General features: G+C 40.9%; 1 protein-coding gene across 3 annotated transcripts; it reads right to left on the bottom strand.

Moving 5' to 3' along the window:
• Window positions 1–2,305: 2,305 nt before the first annotated feature.
• On the bottom strand, window positions 2,306–19,686 carry LOC115476715 (5-demethoxyubiquinone hydroxylase, mitochondrial-like). 3 transcript variants are annotated; one of them, XM_030213258.1, is made up of 6 exons: window positions 19,666–19,686; window positions 10,762–10,961; window positions 8,667–8,781; window positions 7,031–7,170; window positions 4,267–4,335; window positions 2,306–2,534 (listed from the first exon to the last, which is right to left on the bottom strand). In XM_030213258.1, exons 2-6 carry the CDS (start codon window positions 10,897–10,899, stop codon window positions 2,457–2,459), a joined length of 540 nt encoding a protein of 179 aa, XP_030069118.1. In that variant the 5' UTR covers window positions 10,900–10,961; window positions 19,666–19,686; the 3' UTR covers window positions 2,306–2,456. The 3 variants fall into 3 exon arrangements, with proteins under 3 accessions (XP_030069118.1, XP_030069115.1, XP_030069117.1); XM_030213255.1 differs by lacking the exon at window positions 19,666–19,686 and adding an exon at window positions 19,362–19,535; XM_030213257.1 differs by lacking the exon at window positions 19,666–19,686 and adding an exon at window positions 19,468–19,490.
• Between the last annotated feature and the right edge of the window lie 283 nt (window positions 19,687–19,969).

The raw sequence follows: 19,969 nt of genomic DNA, 5'->3' as shown, positions 1-19,969 counted from the left end.
TTATTAAATATGTGCTACCTTATTAATGCTGGGGTATATAAGTATTGCCATACTGGAACAGACTAAAGGTCCATCAAGCCCAGTATCCTGTTTGCAACAGTGGCCAATCCAGGTCACAAGTACCTGGCAAGATCCCAAAACAGTACAATACACTTTATGCTGCTTATTCTAGAAATAAGCAGTGGATTTTCCCCAAGTCATTTTAATAATGGCTTATGGACTTTTCTTTTAGGAAGCTATCCAAATCTTTTTTAAACCCCGCTAAGCTAAATGCTTTTACCACATTCTCTGGCAATAAATTCCAGAGTTTAATTATACATCAAGTGAAGAAATATTTTCTCCGATTCATGATCTTCTATCACTGTTTACCATGGTGAGATGATATAATAAAGCCTACCTGCTATACACGATATTGTTGCTCGACAATTTGGATGGAAGCACTGGTTTGTATTTTTCATGTTGGTTTGTTCAATAAATATGATTTAAACATAAAATAGCATTAAAATAGGCACCTTCAAGCTCAAAAACATAATGGAAATATTTCTACTGAATTCTCAGCTTACTTGCTGAGTATACAGACTTCATTGAGGTAAACTGAGAAGACAGTTTTGTCTAAGATTATTTTCTAAATGTAAATGTGCCATCATTGTTGAGTTTGGTTGCCCAAACACACAGTGTCTTACAGCAGCAAAAGCTTTAAGTGTGAACATTGAAAGCTCGATATGAACTGTTCTGAAGGTCACATATCGGGCACATGAGAAACTGGGATCTTGATTCCAACACAGTTTGCAATAACGTGTTTAAATAGCTTCTGCTCACAGGGGGCTCAGTTCTCTGAAATTTGCAGGTGTGCAAAAATGTGCACAGTGATGCTCCGGGGAAAGGGGGGGGGGGGCAAGAAGCTACCATAATAAAAAAAAAATATTCACCCTCCAAGTTAAAAAGGAGGACACACAATGGTTGGAGATTGAAATAGCTCATATAAACTTCCCATTTTTAAGTCTCAGATTCATTTCATATGGCAAATCTATTTTTGGAGAAGCCAATTTCTGACATAAAGGGTGATCATCCTGACAGAACTGAGACTTGGGAACTGTAACTTCAATGGGAGTTAGGAAAGACAGCTCCTGATTAGAGCTATTGAGCTTTCAAGTATGATCTTGTTTGGTTGATTTTCTTCTTCTGACGCACTTTTGGGACCTGCGAGTGTGCAGGTACAATGGCTGATGACAGAGTGCTGAGTTATCTTCTCAAGTTAAAGATGCAGAAATGTTCATGGTTGGTGTCTCCCCTGAGGATGCTGAGTTGACTGGGTTTTATTTGTCATGGGATGGGAAGACAGATTTATTCGTATAGTTGTGTTTGGACCTTAAAGCATCATATTATTTTTTTTATGTAAAGAGTGCGCTCTTATGCTTATGGTTTAACATTTTGAGCTTCAATAACTTTTTTTTTTTTTTTTTAAATCAACAAAAGGAGAGTCACAAGTGGCACCTGTTACAACACTTTTACACAGCTGGGGTAAGGGTTTACATGGTTTGGAGTGCTCTGCTCTTGATCTCAGCCAAGGAATGCACCATCTCCCTTGTTTTAGCTGTATCATTCCCATCAACATTTCTTTCAGGAGATTTTACTGCATTATATTCAGTTTGTTTTTTTGCAACACACTTTTGGGCATATCGCAGTAAATTGTGCAAAGTCATGCATTACTTCAATTATTATAAGGATAAGACTTCCTTTTCCTTTAGAATGACATTATGAATGCTACTGAGTATACACCAAATGTTGATCTCACCACAAAGTGAGTGGTGGGTAGCAAGTTACTACAGTGTTTGAAAGTCTTTGCATCCAAAACAAGTAACAGCCAGTGGCAAACTCGTTGCCATTATGACGCATGGGAGTCAGTTTGGTACAGGGAATCTACAGCCTGCAATCATGCAGGAATACTGGACTCCACACCCCACCAGTCTTACATTTTTCCATGATGCTCCTATGTATAACCCCCTTTTTCTTTGCGCTGCTTTAACTGTACTCCTCAAAAATCTGATTCGGTCTGTTGGCAGTTCATACTTCAGAAAACATATCAGATGTCACAGTGCACTAGATTCAAATGTAGAAAACTGAACCTGGAGACTTGGTTGCTACAGATGTGGACATAAGAAGCCGAACAATCACCACTTGCTACCTTTGCCTACTGCCTTCTGCAGAGAGAAGAGACTATACACAGAGACAGACACACTGACAGCAGCGTCTTTACTGCCACCCTGTGGGCTTTCATGAAAACAGCAGCTCAGAGAAGTCAGAATGCGTCGGAATAAAGTTTATTCCTGGCACCCAGAAGAAAATGATAAAAAGTCAAGTTCACATAATTTAACATGTGCATAAAAAGCAAAGCCATTCAACTTCAATGATTATTCACTTTCAGTTCTGTAACTGCCAAATGGAAAACAGACTTTCTAGATGCGCTGTGACAGACAGACAGCAGCTTTGCATCCAATCTGTATAACATTCTTCAGCAGAGAATAAGCCGGTGCCTGCAATGAAAAGAAACAGGGCATGAGATGCAGCTCTCCCAGATATGTGTAATTAAAAAAATGAATTAATGCAGGTGATAAAAGTGGTGTGCTACTAACGGGCAACTCAAGTACCAAGCTAAGTCAAAATCTTGTGCCATGAAAGTCTTAATTCAAAGTCCCTGAAAGTACCATTTCTCTCTTAAGCCTCCGTCTGGACAATACTGGGTCGAAGAAAGTCAAAAATCACCAGACGGAGCCCGGCTCACCTACAGACACCAGAATGGCTACTCTCTGGGAAAACAAACAAAACAAGAAACTTTGTTCTGAAGAGCTCAGTCAATTCATACCTAATTTGGGCTTATGTATGAATACTCAACCATGTTACAGATCTAGCTGTCATCAAGGTTATACTCTTCTGGGACTGCCCTGCCTATCAACTCACAAAAAGGTGAAGGGAATAATATCAGCCATAGTGGGGGGTTTCCCATTATTAACCCAATAAATTTAGAAAATCCATATATATGCTTGCCAATTTCAAACCACAAAAGCCCTGTCAGCTTTTAGATGGCAGGGGATGCAGAGATAAGAGTTAGCGAAAGGCGTCAGCGCTGTCTAGCCATTCCCAAAACATAGGCATCTGGTCCATTTATGATAAGAATGGGGCATTCTAATAGCTTGCTCCAAATGCTGGACATTGCCACGCATAAAAAATCAATGACCGACTAGCCCTGTCCTGTACCTGGCCAAAAATACTTAGGGTAATTTTAAATAATTCACTTTAAAAATCTTACAACCCACTTTTCTCAATTTCTAATCACTTCAAAGCGGGTAACACCAACTCAAACTGAATTAATAACCACAGTCCCAGTAAATACACTATAAAATACACTACACAAAGACACTATGAACGGCATTTTAGAAAGGACATCCAACTCAGAATAAGGACATCCAAGGTCGGTACATCGTTGGTGGTGCTCGTTTTTAGAACTGGATCTGCCGCCCCTACAACCTGTTCTAAAATACATGAGAAATGGATGACCATGTGCTGGTGACCATCCAGCAAGAAAATCCAAACTACAAAATGAAACGTACAAATTATGAACAGAGCAAAACAACAGACATGGATGTCACTGTAGCAGCATAGGAATGCCCATGTTATAAAATGGCCATATAGATATCTACATGGAGTGGAGGATTAGCCTTAATGGTTAAAGCAGTGGGCTAGAACCAAGGAACCCTGGTTCAAATCCCACTTCAGGATCTTGTGATTCCTCCTGTGTCAGAAAAATGCCTACTGCACTTGAATGTGCAAGCTTCCGGCTTGCAGGTTTCTTATATACTACCTGGCTATGTGCACTTCCCTCCCCCAGGGGATTTTGATAATTAAACAGTTATGATCATCCAAATATCACACTGTCCTATAAAACCTTCCTCAGCGCTATTCTGTGGTCAGTAGGGGTTCCCACAGTATTCCCTCCCTATGCTGCAACGTATGACCTTCACAACATAATGGACACCTTCTGGCACCATCAAAGAGTCAAGTGAGTCTCTTGAGCTGCAGAACAGAGAAATACAGTCTGACCCACCAAAACAGCCCACAGTGGACTCCATCCGTATGGACTTTTTCTCAGGACATAAAACGAGAGAAGATTTTGATTCAATAATGGCCTACTTAGCATTTGTTTTAGGATGGCTGCCCATAATGCTATGGCATTGCATCACACAACATAACCTTGAGTTACATATGTACCAGTTCAGCGTCATATTCAAGTCCTGTGTCATGATGCTCTAGTTCATCATCTCGGAATTTCTTTATTACCTTAAAAGAAAAAATATGAACAAATGCTAGTTATTACAAGCAAGTCATCATTTAAGAACAGAAACAAAAGCTCAATATATTTAGACTATTTGGAAGCAATTCCCAGTATCAGGTTTGGAACAAGGTGAACCCCTGAAAAGTAAGAAGAAATGGGGCAGATGCAGTGGCTAGTTGTCATCCCCAATATTTCATCCTCCCCGTCTCATCTGCCCGCAACCTCGGAGTCATCTTCGACTCCTCCCTCTCCTTCTCTGCACATATCCAACAAACAGCCAAGACCTGTCGCTTCTTCCTCTTTAACATCAGCAAGATTCGCCCTTTCCTCTCTGAGCACACCACCCGAACTCTTATCCACGCTCTCATCACCTCTCACCTTGACAATTGCAACCTACTCCTCACTGGCCTCCCTCTTAACCATCTATCCCCCCTTCAATCAGTTCAGAACTCTGCTGCACGCCTTATATTCCGCTTGAACCGATATACTCATATCACCCCTCTCCTCAAGTCACTTCACTGGCTTCCGATCAGGTACCGCATCCAGTTCAAAAAACTCACAGAAAAGTGAAGGTTCTTAATAGTTTAGTATTATGTTTTCACAGGAGGTGTATGTTTGAAAGACACCAGCAGTGAGACACGAATGGTTTTTCTCATTAGGAGTTTTTTTCCATTGACGTCTACACTGTTGGCAAAAATAATATCAATAAATATAGGACCGATGATAGGACTAGCTCCACAAAGTCACCCTGGAATCCCTTTGATAACATAAGGCTGTGATGCACCTCTGTAGGTGACAATTCAGGGGTGGAAGCATTGAGGTCCAGTTATTAAATAATTAAATATAGAAAGAGAAAGCAGACACACTCCTGAGGAAACAATACTCAGATTTCCCTTGGAATATAGAGGCAATAGATAGCATACTACTTACGTCAGCACAATACATAATAGACCGCGTAGGGTACAAAGAGCGAACTTATAGATAGGTAAAAGAGTAGGAGGAGTTAGAAAAATAAGGTGACTAATTTAAAAGGTGCACATGAGGTCAAAGACATGGTTAAATATTATCTCAGCTAGGGTAGGAGTGGATAAACATGTCCCGCTGCAGTATGTACTAGGTATTTGCACTGTGCCAAAGACAACCTCATTCTAAAGTTCACAGGATGTTACACAAAGAATTCACTTGGAAGTTCTTTCTAATCAAGCCAGTGGTGCCCAATATAACTGGGACTATATCTGTACCTTTCTGCCAATTTCCCTTGGTCTCCAATTGATAATCTCCTCTCCCTCCACACCTTATCAGTTACTTGGTACTGAAACGTCTATTAGCAATACCTTTTATCACAAGGTCTGGTTTACTAGCATTGGGCTATTTAATCAGGTGGAATTCGCGTGTCTCAAGTGATCACAATGCTTCATTCTTTGCAATTCTGTCAGGGCCGTGATCCCAGTGTTTTTTTTAGCATAGCGATATTATAGTGTTCACACAGTTTCCAATGGATAAGCTCTGCTAACTTATTGTGTCTTTCTGTATACCGGCTTTCTGCCATCAGTACATCACAAAATGATGATGACCCGACACGACTCGCAGGGCTGCCGAGAGACTGGGCCGGGCCCGGCCCCTCCCCTACCACCCCCTCCTCCTGCCCCCTCCGTCCACCACCGGGCCCCCCTGAATTCAGATCATAGCGCCTCACCTCGACCTCACTCCATGTGAAAGAAGCGCAGCAGCGGCAGTCTGCAGATCGCCTCCCTTCGGGCCTTCCCTCCCTGTGTGCCGCCCTCGCGCAAGTTACGTCAGATGAGGGTGGGACATAGGGAGGGGCCCAAAGGGAGGCGATCTGCAGACTGCTGCTGCTGCGCTTCTTTCACACGGAGCGAGATCAAGGTGAGGCGCTATGATTTGAATTCAGGGGGGCCCGACCCGGTGGTGGACGGAGGGAGGCAGGTGGAGGGGACTGTGGCGCTGGGGGCCATTTTGTCCCCCAGCCCCCCCCCCCTCTCTCTCTGCGGCCCTGATGACTCTTGTTTCAGCCTTATCGGCCTGCAAAAGGGATCTATGGAGTTTAAAATCATACACATTAAAAAGAATAATACATAATAAACATTAAGACGGATTAAAAAGGAATAAAACTACGGTTAATAAACATTAAGAAGGATTAAAAAGAACAAGGATTATGATTTTAAACTACATAGACAACTGAAGCAGGCCAATAAGGCCGAAACACGAGTCGTGTCGGGTCGTCATCATTGTTTTGGAAGAATTTTCAATAAATTTTGATCTGAACACCATCTGTGAGAGGTTCCGTTGCTCTACTTCTTTTGCTTGGCGTTTCCCTTCCAGTAGAGCATTCTTGCCTTCTGTTTGTACATCACACCCAGCCACTGCTTCCAGATCTATACTGAGGAAGCCGCATTTGTTTTCTAAACCAGCTGTAAATCATCTTGTCTTTTGGTCTACTCTCCTGTGCTGCAATTATCACTTTCTCATCTTTAGGTTTACAGTCACCTCTCCTTGTGTCAGAAGTGCTGAAATAATTGTACATTCACTGTTCTTGCATCAGGAATAATGACAGTAATTGTGCATTTCCTAATATATTTGTGGGTTTTAGCTTTTACTTTTTCCTGACCCAACTCTTTTTTTAATACATATTTTTATTTGAAAATTTCACTGATGTCAGATGGATACTCTTCACAGTACCTGTAATAACTCTTCATATTTTTCGGGGTCAAGCTCCACGAGTGTTCTAATCTGATTGTTATAATGCTCCGAAATGCTCTCTTCCACTGCCACGGTGCACGCCATTGCACCTTCTTTTCCTAACAAGGCTGTACTAGCACCTGTTATGTTTAAAGCAAATAAAAGGAAAACTGTTATGGATTCCAAATTTCACATTATTTTCAATGAGTTAGATTTTATGCATTCAAAAGTATTTTGACATCTGGAAGGGGAAGAGCTATGAATTCACAGAATAGCAGCTGCATTAAAAATGTGAGCTACAATGTTAGCACACACCTAAATTAAAGTTCTGATTGTGCACTAGGACTTGTACGTGGTATTGGTGCCCTTAACTGGAACAGCAAACATATGCTAGGTACTATGCTAAAAACATGGAACGCATGTTACTTAGGGCTAGATTCTATATACGGAACCTAAAAAATCAGCGACAAACGACACCTGCTTAACCAGTCTTCTATAAGCTGCGCCTGAAGTTTGGCATGGTTTATAGAATACATACTTAAGCGGAGAGTTGTGCGTAAATTTAGGCACAGGGCATTTGCACCAACAAAAACATGGTGCAAATGCCCGTGCCTAAATTTACATATGGACAGCGCCATGCACAATTATTCTGTAATTATGCATGCAACTTGAAACCATGCCCCCATTCCACCCCAACACACTCATGACCCTCCCATTTCCATGCCCCCTTTTTTGGGCCGTATCTAACTTTACGCACGTTGGTCTCAATTAAATCTAATTAGTGCCAATAACTGCTTGTTAAAAAGCTAATTATTGGCAGTACTTGGTTCTTTATTTTAGTAAATTGCACATGCAGTTTTTGGCGACTTTTACAGAATCAGGGGGGTAATGGGCAACTGCAAGTAGACCGTACCTGTGGGTGGCACATGGGCATTCCCTCTTGCAACATGAGCAACTTATAGAATACTATGATATGCACATCCTGAAAAGCACATTTTGCATGGCAACTTATGCCTGCCACTGACATGGTATAAAGCAGTTTCTCCTAGATGTCTGCATGCCAAGGCCACTTTGCACTAGTATCCTATAATGGGCTTGATGCACCCTAATGCTGTTATACAATTGGTGCTATATGAGCCTTTTTGCGGTGCCTATATCTTGGCAAAAATGATATTTGGAAAGCAAAAACCAAAAACAAGGAATATGCAGCGCCATTTTGAAAGGTATCTGACTCCGGTTGCAGTTCCTCCTCAACTCTGTCTGATACCGGGGTTCCTGAAGAACAGAGCTCTGTAGAGCCATCGGTTGGAGAGTTTCACTACCAATCTGTTGATTTTCAGATAAGTAATTTTTTGAGTGACTGTGACTTTTTATTGGATTTTTGTATTTTGGAGTCTTTGCATCTTCTTGGGGACAATTCTTTTGAATATTCTAATAAAGCATGCTATAGTTTACATTCATCGAGTGGGGACCTGTCTAAAAAAAAAAAAAAAAGACTCCCACAAATATTTGGAAGTTTGCTGATATCTGAATTGCATTTTTAAAAATAGTTTATTCATCCAGATCAGAAAAATATCTTTCGACAGTGCACATTGTAAAATTTAGCCCTTAACAAAAGCTGTAACATTCCACTCACCTAACACAAAGCCTACAATATTCCAAAAAGGCAGCAAAATTGTAGGTCGAACTCTATATGCAATCATTAATTCATTGAATTTTTTCAGGTGTTCCTTTTCTTGATCCCACATTTGCTGCAACAGAAATAAATTGGCTAAAAAAAAAAAAAACGTGCAAAAAGCCCCACATTTTAAATATGCAAACTCTGATATCCAGGAATTTGCAGTTCCACGTGGTCTATTGTACAGATGCATAAGGCACCCAAAAGCACCAGAAAAAAAAAAAAAAAAGAATTTCACATTACATATTTCCAATGCACTCTGCTTGCATACAATACAAGGCCTTTAGTGTTATCTGTCAGATTTAAACACGTATCACAGCAGCCTGGCCTTTGTGACCTATTCATAAAGAAACTTTTGCATAAACAGTCTTTTTAAAACAGTAGCAACAGCACATGTGAAGATAAACAGGTCAATATTTATCTAGTGAAAACTGAAAATAAGGTGGGTGAGAGAGTTCTCTATTCTGAAACTAAAGCATACATTTTCCCTAGGGATGCTGGCACAACAACCATCATACTTGGCTCTCACTGGTACCTTTGTTGCCAATTTCAGTGGAGAAATTAAAAGCCCAATGGGCAATGGGAAGAGGGAAGCTTCTACCTTAGAGAAGTGGTTCTAAAGTGGTCCAGATTTCAAGCTGTCCCTAATGAATATGCATTAACAAGGTTCCAAGTAAGGTTCACTCAAATATAGTAGTTATAAGCAGTATATAATACAAACTATAAAACAACCCGTTAAAATATTTGCAAAACACTTTCTATCTTTATTAAATGTCTTCTATATACTTAAATTTCTTTCCTTTACACAATGTCATAAATAGAACATTAACACCCGGTTACCACTTGAGTCTATTTATGACATTGTGTAAAGAAAAGAAATTTAAGTATATAGAAGACATTTAATAAAGATAGAAAGTGATTTGCAAATATTTTAACGGGTTGTTTTATAGTTTGTATCATAATGAATATGCATGAGATACAATTGCACGCACTGCATCCGATATATGCAACTATATTTCATGCATGTCCATATATATCCTAAAAACAGACTGCTCAAACCAGTCCCTTGGAGGGGCTTGAGAGCCAATGTATTACAAGACTTCCATCTACAGTGCTTTCAGTATGGAACATTTCACAAGCATTAAAGTTAGCTAAGGGAAAACATATTTCCTCACAGATAATTTACATTCCATAGTAGAAAAGGGGGGGGGGAAAACCTATGTTCTTATTCTTCCTGGCGTGGGTCACCTTTGCAAGGTTTTTCCGCTACTCCCATAATCACTAGAGTAATTCAGGAAGATCTAGCAATATTTGCAATACTGGTGAGCTCCTGCCGAAGTTATTCATCAGTAAGACAATACAAACAGTTCTATCGGGAGGGAATCAGAAAGGGACTTCTAATCCACAGGCACTGAAAGCAGTTAGTCATTTGACAGATGTATAAAATCCAGGTACAGTAGAATGAAAAATATTAGCATAAGATGGATTTTGCAGTAACACTTGCAACACTTGGATTAAAATAATGTGCTCAAGCACGTAATGTCATTTAGAAACCGATTAAGAAAGAGGGAGCAATGCCTGGTAGTAACCAGCAAACTAAATGTGAACAGGTCTCAGCCAACACAAAGTAAGACACTAACTACTGACAAAGATATTTAGAACATTTAGAAAGTGCAATAATGCATTTCCTGGAATCCATTAATCTGGCATAGGATGATGAGCGGCCTTAGTGGTTACAACAATAAGCTGAGAACCAGGATTCACATCTTGCATCCCTAGTGACATCCTTATGACGCTGGGTGTGTCACTTTATCTCCCCAATCTCTTTGGAATATGTTCTATTAATGCTGTAAGTTGGCATGAGCATTATCGGGAAAGGTGAGTTAGAATTCAAAAATTATTATATTCCATCTGAGGTCCCAAACAGACACAGGGTGTACAGTAATTTGGTTTTACGGGCTACTTGTTGTGTTGCTGTTTCCCAATATTCCATCTTCCTGAAAAAAAAAAAAAGAGGAATGCAACAATAATTGAACTCCCAATAAATGCCTACCTGAATGACTGGTCCCACTGTTGTTCTGCCCAGTACAGCCATTTGCCCTGCATAAATACGATTTGCCCCATATTCCCCTGCATGATCTACTCTGATTATGGGATCTATCACAGCTTTATCCACACTGTTCAAGGTCATCCCAGTACTGACGAATCTGACCGATGTCCTTCCTGCTTGTGCACAGCATCCCACTCCAAACCCTGTCAAGCAGAGCACATGAAACAAGGATGCATTTTAAAGCATTAACCTCACTACAGTATAGAATGACTATGGTAACCTGACAAAATACAGTACAGTATGAATGTACATCAAGTCAAAATAATGCATAACAAAAGGGAAACATAAGGTCAGTGTCAATGATATTCTCTTTTTTTGGGGGGTAGTGTCTCCAAATGGGTTTGTTTTGTGCATACCGTAACAGGAATGAACATTAATATCAACACTTATATTCCGCCATATACCTCGCAGTTCAATGCAGATCACAAAAATAGAAGACTGGACAATTTCCAGGATGATACACAATTATTTATAATATAATGTATGTTAAGTTACACTAACAATGTTACTGACCCTCACTATTCAGAACATAGGGGCCCTTTTACTAAGCTGTGTAAGTGTCTATGTGCACCCAAAGTGCGCCAAAATGGAGTTACTGCCTGGCTCTTGCGGTAATTGCATTTTTAGCACGCATCCGATAAGCACGCCCGAAAAATAATTTTTATTTTTGGATGCGCATATCGGGCACGGGCCAAGTAGCATTTGATGCGCGTAGGTCATTACCACCTGGTTACCACTTGAGTCTTTACCGCTAGGTCAATGGCTGGCAGTAAGGTCTCAGACCCAAAATGGCCACGTGGCAATTTTGATTTTGCCGCACGTCCATTTTCGGCAAAAATTTTTAAAAAGGCCTCTTTTTACAGGCGTGCTGAAAAATGGATCAGCGCGTGCCCAAAACCCGTGCCTACACTACCGCAAGCCATTTTTCAGCGCAACTTAGTAAAAGGACCCCATAGTTTTTAAATATTTACAAAACCAAGAATAACTAGTTACTGAAAATAACAAATCCTGCACAAATTTATCCAGGCGAGCTGCCTGAAATGAAAACAGATAATCCAATAACTTTACTCTTTTAAAACCCTTTAGTGAAGGAAAGGTGAAAATGACCATGGTCCTTGTGATTCTAGACTTTTGTAAAAAAAGTGAAGTGATCCAGTAAATAACACGGGGCTAAGCCATGCCATAACTTAAAGATGAAACAAAAAAAATGTAAATTGCACCCTACCTAATACCGGCAGCGAATGACATTGTACATAAGACAGAGATTATATCAAACTTATTTAATGAATAAATCAGACGCAAAGCCACATTCTGAATCGTCTGCAGCCTCTTCATCATCTTTTTATATTACAGTAAACTCAGAACCAAAGACTGTGCCATAAGTCTAAAATGATCTTGATCAAAATACTTTCGAGCACATCTTAGGTTTCGCATGGTAAAGAAAGCTTTTTGAGTAAGTTTATTGAGTTGATGACTTAAAGACAATCTATCATCTAATATTACCCCTAGAACTCGAATATAAGGAAAAAATTGGAACAACTTCTGATTTAACATAATACTTGTTTCCTTTTCTTCTTCAGATGTGCTAGTTAAACATTTCATTTTGTCAGAGCTGAATTTTAGTTTGTGCTTTTCCATCCAAATTTCTAATCTCTCTATATAAAAGGCAACACCAACGTTCTATGAAGCCTCCAGCCGGAAGTGTGAAGGGGGCGAGATATCCGGTTTCCCTATGAGTGTCTGCCCCGCCCTCTCTGTAACACAGTCAGTGAAGGAAAACAGCAGAGCGCGAAATCAAATCGCTGGCTCTGTAACAGTGAAGGACTCAGAGGGGGGATGGGAGAGAGGCCAGAGGGCAGGGACACACACACTCCCACATGCACACAGAAGAAAACATTGCTAGCCCCCGTTTCATTTAAACCAGAAACGGGTTTTTTTTACTAGTGTGTTCATAATATTATGGTGAAGATCTGAGTAGCTTCTCTAAAACATACCCCCAAGAATGCATATAGACATCAAAGAGTATAGGAGAGAACAGAGAACCCTGTGGTTCATTATTTAGATTTCTTCACCTATCTGACAGTTTACCATCAAGCTGAGCTCAGATTTATAATACGCTGTTCTCCTAGGGACTGTGGTACAACGTAAGGTATTTGCAGAAATATATTGTATTATGTTATTTTGTTTTTAATGATTTTATGCATTTTATTGTAACCCACTTTGGATCAAAACAGGATATAAGTATGAAAATAAATAAATAAATAAAAATAAGATGTTATACCACACAGTCCTGGATGCAAAGATCACAGACATTTTGAAAAGGTATACTGCATCATAAAACAGCCACTATATAGATTTTTCCACATATGCACAGCATGTCTACTAAAAACACACACAATATTAAAACTAGAGTGCCGATAAGTCTGTTAAGCTTTGCCCAGGGTTGGTGAAGCTTTAGTGCACAATTTTGTGAACACATAGAGGCAAAAAAGAGCTTTACACACAACTTAACTCTGTACCAAGCCTTGGAGCACAGCATATTTAAAACCACGATAATGAGGATAATTAACTATTCTGCACACATGCCAAAAAAAAAAAAAAAGAACAGAAGACAAAGACTCAGCACAATGCTAGGGCTTTAATGCCATGTCTGAGGGTTACCTCGTTCTTCTACAGTAGCATTTGTGAGGATTTAATGTTTGCTTCTTCTTTTTGGTGCGAGTATACGCAGGATTTGCAACTCTTTTTAATAGCTTCCATGAAGAGTATGGGTAAAAAAAGGAGAAGAGCATGATCTGAGGTGAAATATGGTACCACCTCAAATCACCGATCTCCACCGAAGGCGCTCAGATCCAGACCCCTAGACCCCACAAGACACTTCCCAGCCCCCACACACAACACCCTCCTCCTGTGTAACGTGTCCAAGCAGTTCGTGAGCAATCACCGCTCATTCTTTGACAGGAAGGGAGATGTTTTACTTTTCAATGCAGCAAGTGGCTGCATGTTATCGCAGCAGTGTGTGCTGCTTTTTCTGGAAGCGCACACTTTTTTAACACAGTGCATTCGATTTTGCACTAAACATGCTTTAATGCAAGAAACTAAAGTGTGCCAAGTGTAAAACTAAAGTAACACCTAGTGGGAAGCGTGCCCAGCATGTAATCCGATGTTACTGTGTGTCCATTAGCACAGGGTATTCAGCTTGTAGTGAGCGAAGAAGCACATAGTACCTATTTAGGAAGCGGTAAGTGGCCCTGCGCTAACTGCGCATTAGTCAGTTAGCATGCAGTAAAGTGCACGTGCTCTCCACACCCATGCCCCTTCCCAAAAAAATGGCCTTATCGGGGGTCAGGGGTGTGTCAAGATGGCGACACGCTGAGAGCCGCGGGTGAATGCGTTGCCGAGTTCCCTACCATTTTCCTCTTGTTCGCGATGCTTCACACAAAACGGAAGGGGACCGTCAAAGCAGTAGCCTCGACTGCTAGGACATCGTCCCCGTCGCAGCAGACTCTCGAACGCTACACCATAAGGCCGCCTATTCAACTTACCAAGAGGGGCCCCGCTGCTGCTATGGGAGAAGACACCATTAGCAACTTGGGGCTGGAAATATCACTCTCCCCTCCGGAGGTTTATCCGCCGCCGCACCCAGAGGATCATCTTCTCAGACGGGTACAGCCCGACCCGGAAGTGGTTGAGTGTTTGCTCCCGGTTCGAGGAACAGTAGAAGCGAATCCTTCAGGAGGCCTGGATTCTGAGAAACCCCAGGCTGTGAGACTCAAGCCAGCGCCCGGTATCTCTGGAGAGCATTTGGGAAGCTCTCCAGAGAGTGGAAAGGACGGTTGCCAAGTCATCTAATGAAATAACAACCTTAGTAAGTACTGTTGAAAACCTAACGCTTTCCTTTAATACAACAAAGCAGGAAACAACAGAGCAGTTAAATGCTCTTAAACAAGACGTTTCTAAACTACAAGAAGTTTCAACAACGGTTATAAAAGATAACCTCTCTATACATCGTAGGCTGGAGCAGATAGAAAATTATAATCATAGGCTAAATCTACGATTTTTGAATTTTCCTAAAGAAATGGGTACAACCCCATACGATGCCTTTAAACTATATCGACAAGAAATTTTGAACTTTACCCCTGAAACCATACCTCCGCTTAATAAAGTATATTATATACAAACGAAAAAAACTCCAGAAAATCCACTACAAGCTATCCCACGGGAACATCAAGAAGAGGGAGAATTGAACATTTCTGAGATATTAGAAACGACTTTAAATGAAGACTCTGAAAGAGCTACTTTAATAGTATCTTTTATTTTTCAACAAGACTTGGAAGCGGTGAAACGCATGTACTTAAAAAAAAATACAATCTCTGTTCCGGGGGACAAAAGTTTGGATGTATCCAGACATTACAAAACAAACACAGGAAAGAAGGAAATTATTCCTATCAATGAGATCTGATGTGGTAAAATTGGGGGCCTCCTTCTATTTAAATTACCCATGTAAATGTGTTATTAAATATGCTGGTCTTAAATATGTTTTTTACCAGCCGGAACAATTGAAGGCGTTTATTAATTTGAAAACGATTGGTTAACCGTGAATTTCCATTAGAAGATAAACAAAATTTTGTATTTGAATAGGGAAGCGTGTTAAGCAGATTTCTTCTGAGATTTCTTTTTCTACTTTGTTTAATGTCTTCTGTTTCTTTCTTAGATACACACCCCTTCTGAGTATTTGGGGTCTAAAGAAGAGTAATCTTTACTACAAAATGTAATATTCCTAATTTGAAAAGTTTCCTATCGGTATTGCCTGTCAAGTGTAAAAACTTGTTGTATTAAAGAAAATTAATAAAAAGTTTTTTTTAAATGGCCTTATCGCGCTACTTACTGCAGGCTAACTGCAAATTTATCACGTAGGCTGACAGTTGTGCAGTAGCTGTTCATGTATGCCAAAACGCATGTTAACAGCCTAACACACATTAGTAAAAAAAAAGTCAGCGCACAGCTCTAACAGAAGTCTACTGCATTGGCCCCAGAATCACTTTGAAAATGCAGGACTCAAAAAGCAGCAATGCTACCTATTCACAACTAAATTTAATTTGGTTTATTTTAGGACAACATTTGTTTCCACATCTCGGTTTGAGGTCTTGCAACTGAATGAAGCTCAGTGGGTAAAAAAAAACCAATATACTTTATTATTTTGAACAGCACACAGACGGGTTACAATCTGTGCTCAGGGACGTGCTGGACCTTCCCGCCTCTTGCTTGGCTGTACCCCACCAAACACTGTGCTGCAACCTTTGGTTCTCCATCTTTCAATCTATATGTGGCACTGAAAAACAACTGTACTTAGCGCTATTCCATAAACTTCATCTAAAGTTAGGCGTGACAATTTACGCTAAAACCTGTGTACATGCCCCCACCTAACTCAGGCACAGATCTTTATTTTTTAGGGATTTTTCTACAAAAAAAAAAAAAAAAAGACTTCTTTAGTAAAAAATACAACATGTAAAAGGAACTCAACATTTTTTCATTCTTTATGAGTACAGAGGATCTTCCTTAGCCCCTGAGGCTGTTTTCACACTGGGCTCCTACAATTCAGGTTAAATAATATACTTTTAGCGTATTTACTGCTCAAATGTTTACATACTTCTGCTTAGTCTATGCTGGGGTACCAGTCCTGAGTTCTATTTTGAGTTTTCTTTCCTTCATGTAGTTAATTTCATTTGTTTTGGTTGGATAAAGGCAACCTTTTTCTTCCCTGCACTTTTCAAGCAAGCACTCTTTCTTTTTGCTTGTGATCTGAGCTGGACCTACAACAAAGAAGCCTCCAGTGATCTGCATCAATTGGATCATCAAATGACATCAAAAACCGAAACCGTACAATCTGTGAGTTGAAATTCATATCTAACTTATTTTACCTCTAAATTTCTGATATCCTGTTGAATCTCTCTCTGCATTAAAACTTCCAAATGAATTCACACAGGAGTGAAATGGAAAAATTATGCTCTTTCCTGATAATTTTCTTTCCTTAATCATACTAGACCAATGGGTTATGTCCATCCAACAGCGGAAGGAGACAGAGAGAAAAGGTCCAATTGATTTACCCCTTAAGGGCATCATACAGCCTGGAATGTTCAGTATTCTCTCTGTCTCCTAGCAGATGGTGGACGGATCATGCAGCTGCTCTTGGTTGCTGGCAGTTAACTCCTGTCCCAGTATCTTCTGGAGGACAGTGGAGCCAGGGGTGTGCTTGGTACCGCAACAGATGGATCCAACCAAAGTTTGGAAGGAATTTCAAGACATGAAAATTCTGACTGCTGATAACTTCCTAAGGCCTTGTCCTACCCCCATGTGGTTGAAAGATGATGACAGTGTCAGAACAGGTTGACATCTGGATTGTATGCTTAGCAATGGCATTAGGAAAAAACAGCCCCTCTAAAGACGGTCCTATTCGCTACAAACCAATGGGCCCCATGGCTCCACCCAGAACTACGGGTTCTTAAGCGTCAAGGATGTCACCTTGAAAGAAAATGGCAAAAATCTCACCTAGATGAAGACAGGCTCAACTGTAAGAAACACATGGCAATGTACCGCCAGACTCTAACAGCAGCCAAAAAACAATTTTTCTCTCAACACATAAAACAAGCTGCAAATTCAACCAAGCAACTATTCAAAATAGTAAACAGTCTACTACAAACCCCACAGCAAAACCAGCCATCCCAGTCACAACTAACCAGCAATGATTTTGCCACATACTTGGACAACAAAATTAACGGTCTCCATAAGTACCTACAGGCAGTCCCATCAAAAGTCTCACCAGCTAACAAGAACACTCCCTCTTCCTCACCATACACAGCCATCTGGGACTCATTCAACCAGGTCACAAAGGAAGCTCTTGTAAAAAATACTGAAAGGTTTACAGCCAACAACCTGCCCTCTTGACCCCTTCTCAGCAAAGATAGTACAGCAAGAAAACACAGGCCTCATTGAAGGGGGCCACAAAAATTAACTGGAACAGCAGCACTAAAAAGACCTGTGGTGCGCTCCCTACTGAAAAAGAGCTCCCTTGACTACGACAAGCTTGCAAACTAAAGAAAGGTGATATATCAAGTGTGGCTAAAACATTTTTTTTTAAACCCATATACATTCCTTTCTTGGCAAAACTTATAGAACAGACAGCTAAATGCAGGGGCGGAGCGACAGTGGTCTGGTCCCCCGAGCAATGAGGATCATTGTTCCCCCCCCCCCCCCCCACCAAAATTTATTGTGATCAGTGATTAGTTTAATGGCAGTGTTTTGGACCAGTTGCAAACGTTGGAGATCCTTAGAGAAACTGGGATGGAACAGAGCTGAATAGGTGCTGCTAGCGTTGAAATAGGATGACTTGCAAAAAGAAAGATCCTGGATTTGTCAGGATTCAGAATTAGTTTGTTCTCAGTAGGCCAGTTGGTCACCTTAGCTAGTCTGATGTATGAGTACGATTAGTTGCATCAAGTGTGCATAAAATCTGTATGTCATCTGTGTAAGCATAGGAGGTAAAATCCAGAGACTGAAGGACAGTAAGAAGGGGTGCAAGAAAAAGATTAAAAGGAGTGGGGGCAAAGACTGAACCTTGGGGAACCCTGGAATGGAGTGAGGATACTGTATAGGTGAGTACAGAAAGGTAAAAGGTAAACGACTGAAGTGAGGTATCCTGTATTCCTAATTCTTAAAGTCTTTTAAAGAGGATGGTATGGTCAATGAGACTGAAAGCTGCTGATAGAGATCTAAGAACTGAAGAAGCCTGGTCCAAGTGATTGCATATATATATGTTGCGAGTCCTAGGTGGGATGTTTCGGCACTGTGTTGAAGACAGAAGCCAGTTTGGTTGGGGTGAAGAGCAAGAAGTTGTGAATGGACAGCTGTTTCAGCAAGTTTAGCTATAAAAATTTGGTGATGGGATAAGTTACTGCAATCCTGAGCTGAATGGGAACTATTCTTCCATGCTATTATGATATTGTTTGTGATGTACTAACATCTTTCCAATTTGACCTTATCGTATTTGTTTGTATTTGGTCATTTTACTACTGCTATATTAACAAAATTGTAAGTTTTATGTTAAACTGAACCTGCTTTATAGCGCCTTGACTGAATCTGTTCATAAAGGCAGTTAATAATTCCCAATAAATATATTGAACCCTATGCAGTATATTTATAGAGTTCAATCTAATCCCTGCCCTCTCTCTCCAGATAGATATATGAAAGAGAGATCATGGTACAAGAGGCCCAGTCTGTTCCCTCTGATACGTGCACTTTGAAGAACTTGTTTGAAGATACACTCAACCTGGCTATTTCCCATGCAACCTGCACAGGAGGACGCGCTTCTTTTTCCATGCATAGATAAAGTAAACACAAGAAGTCCGTTCCCTCTGTCACAAGCACTTGGAAGAACTTGTTTGAAGATACATGCAGCTGCGCGCCTCTTTCATTCCTCGCACAGGAGAGGACTTTCTACCCCTTGGCCAGACTACGCACTCTCTATCTACTACAACCCCGGTTACCTGGATGTAACGTCGGGCGGCGGCACCGCCGTCGGGAGTGCACACAAAACCCCTTCCTCAAGGCCGCCAGCGTCGCTCGCTCCATGTCAAAGAATATGAGACCTACCCGGCCGTCCCCTCCCCCAGTCCCTACACCGACCTTCCCGCGCTGCCCTGAGCTGGGCTGTGCGGACGCACGCCTATGACGTCATCAACCGGCACCACCATGACGACAAACTCAGAGAGCCCAAGGCTCGGAATGCAGGATGCTACGGTGCCCCTTCGCTAGTTAGTATCATATCATATCATCAACGTGTAAGGTTACCATAAGTTCCCAACTTAAAAGCTGTGTCCCACGACTCCTTTCTCTGCAGCAACCTTCTGCCCCCGATTTTAGTAAAGGAACAGAAATGCCACTGGATAGGTTTGGAATATAGGTTTATTATTATTGGTCTGTCTGCTTCCCCCACCAGCGTGCATTTCTCCTCATCACCAGCATCCCGCGGTCAGCCCTCCCCTCAGACCTCCGTTTCGGCTCCTGGTCCCGACTCCCGGCTTAGGACGTTGAAAACAATGGGGAAAAGATTATTAGAAATAACGGACTGCGGCGACTGCCTATGTGTTTTCCA

This window comes from Microcaecilia unicolor, chromosome 8, assembly GCF_901765095.1.
Source record: "Microcaecilia unicolor chromosome 8, aMicUni1.1, whole genome shotgun sequence".
Lineage (NCBI taxonomy): Eukaryota > Metazoa > Chordata > Amphibia > Gymnophiona > Siphonopidae > Microcaecilia > Microcaecilia unicolor.
Note: the sequence above shows the minus strand (reverse complement) of the source record. Positions and strands in the feature narration are given on the sequence as shown.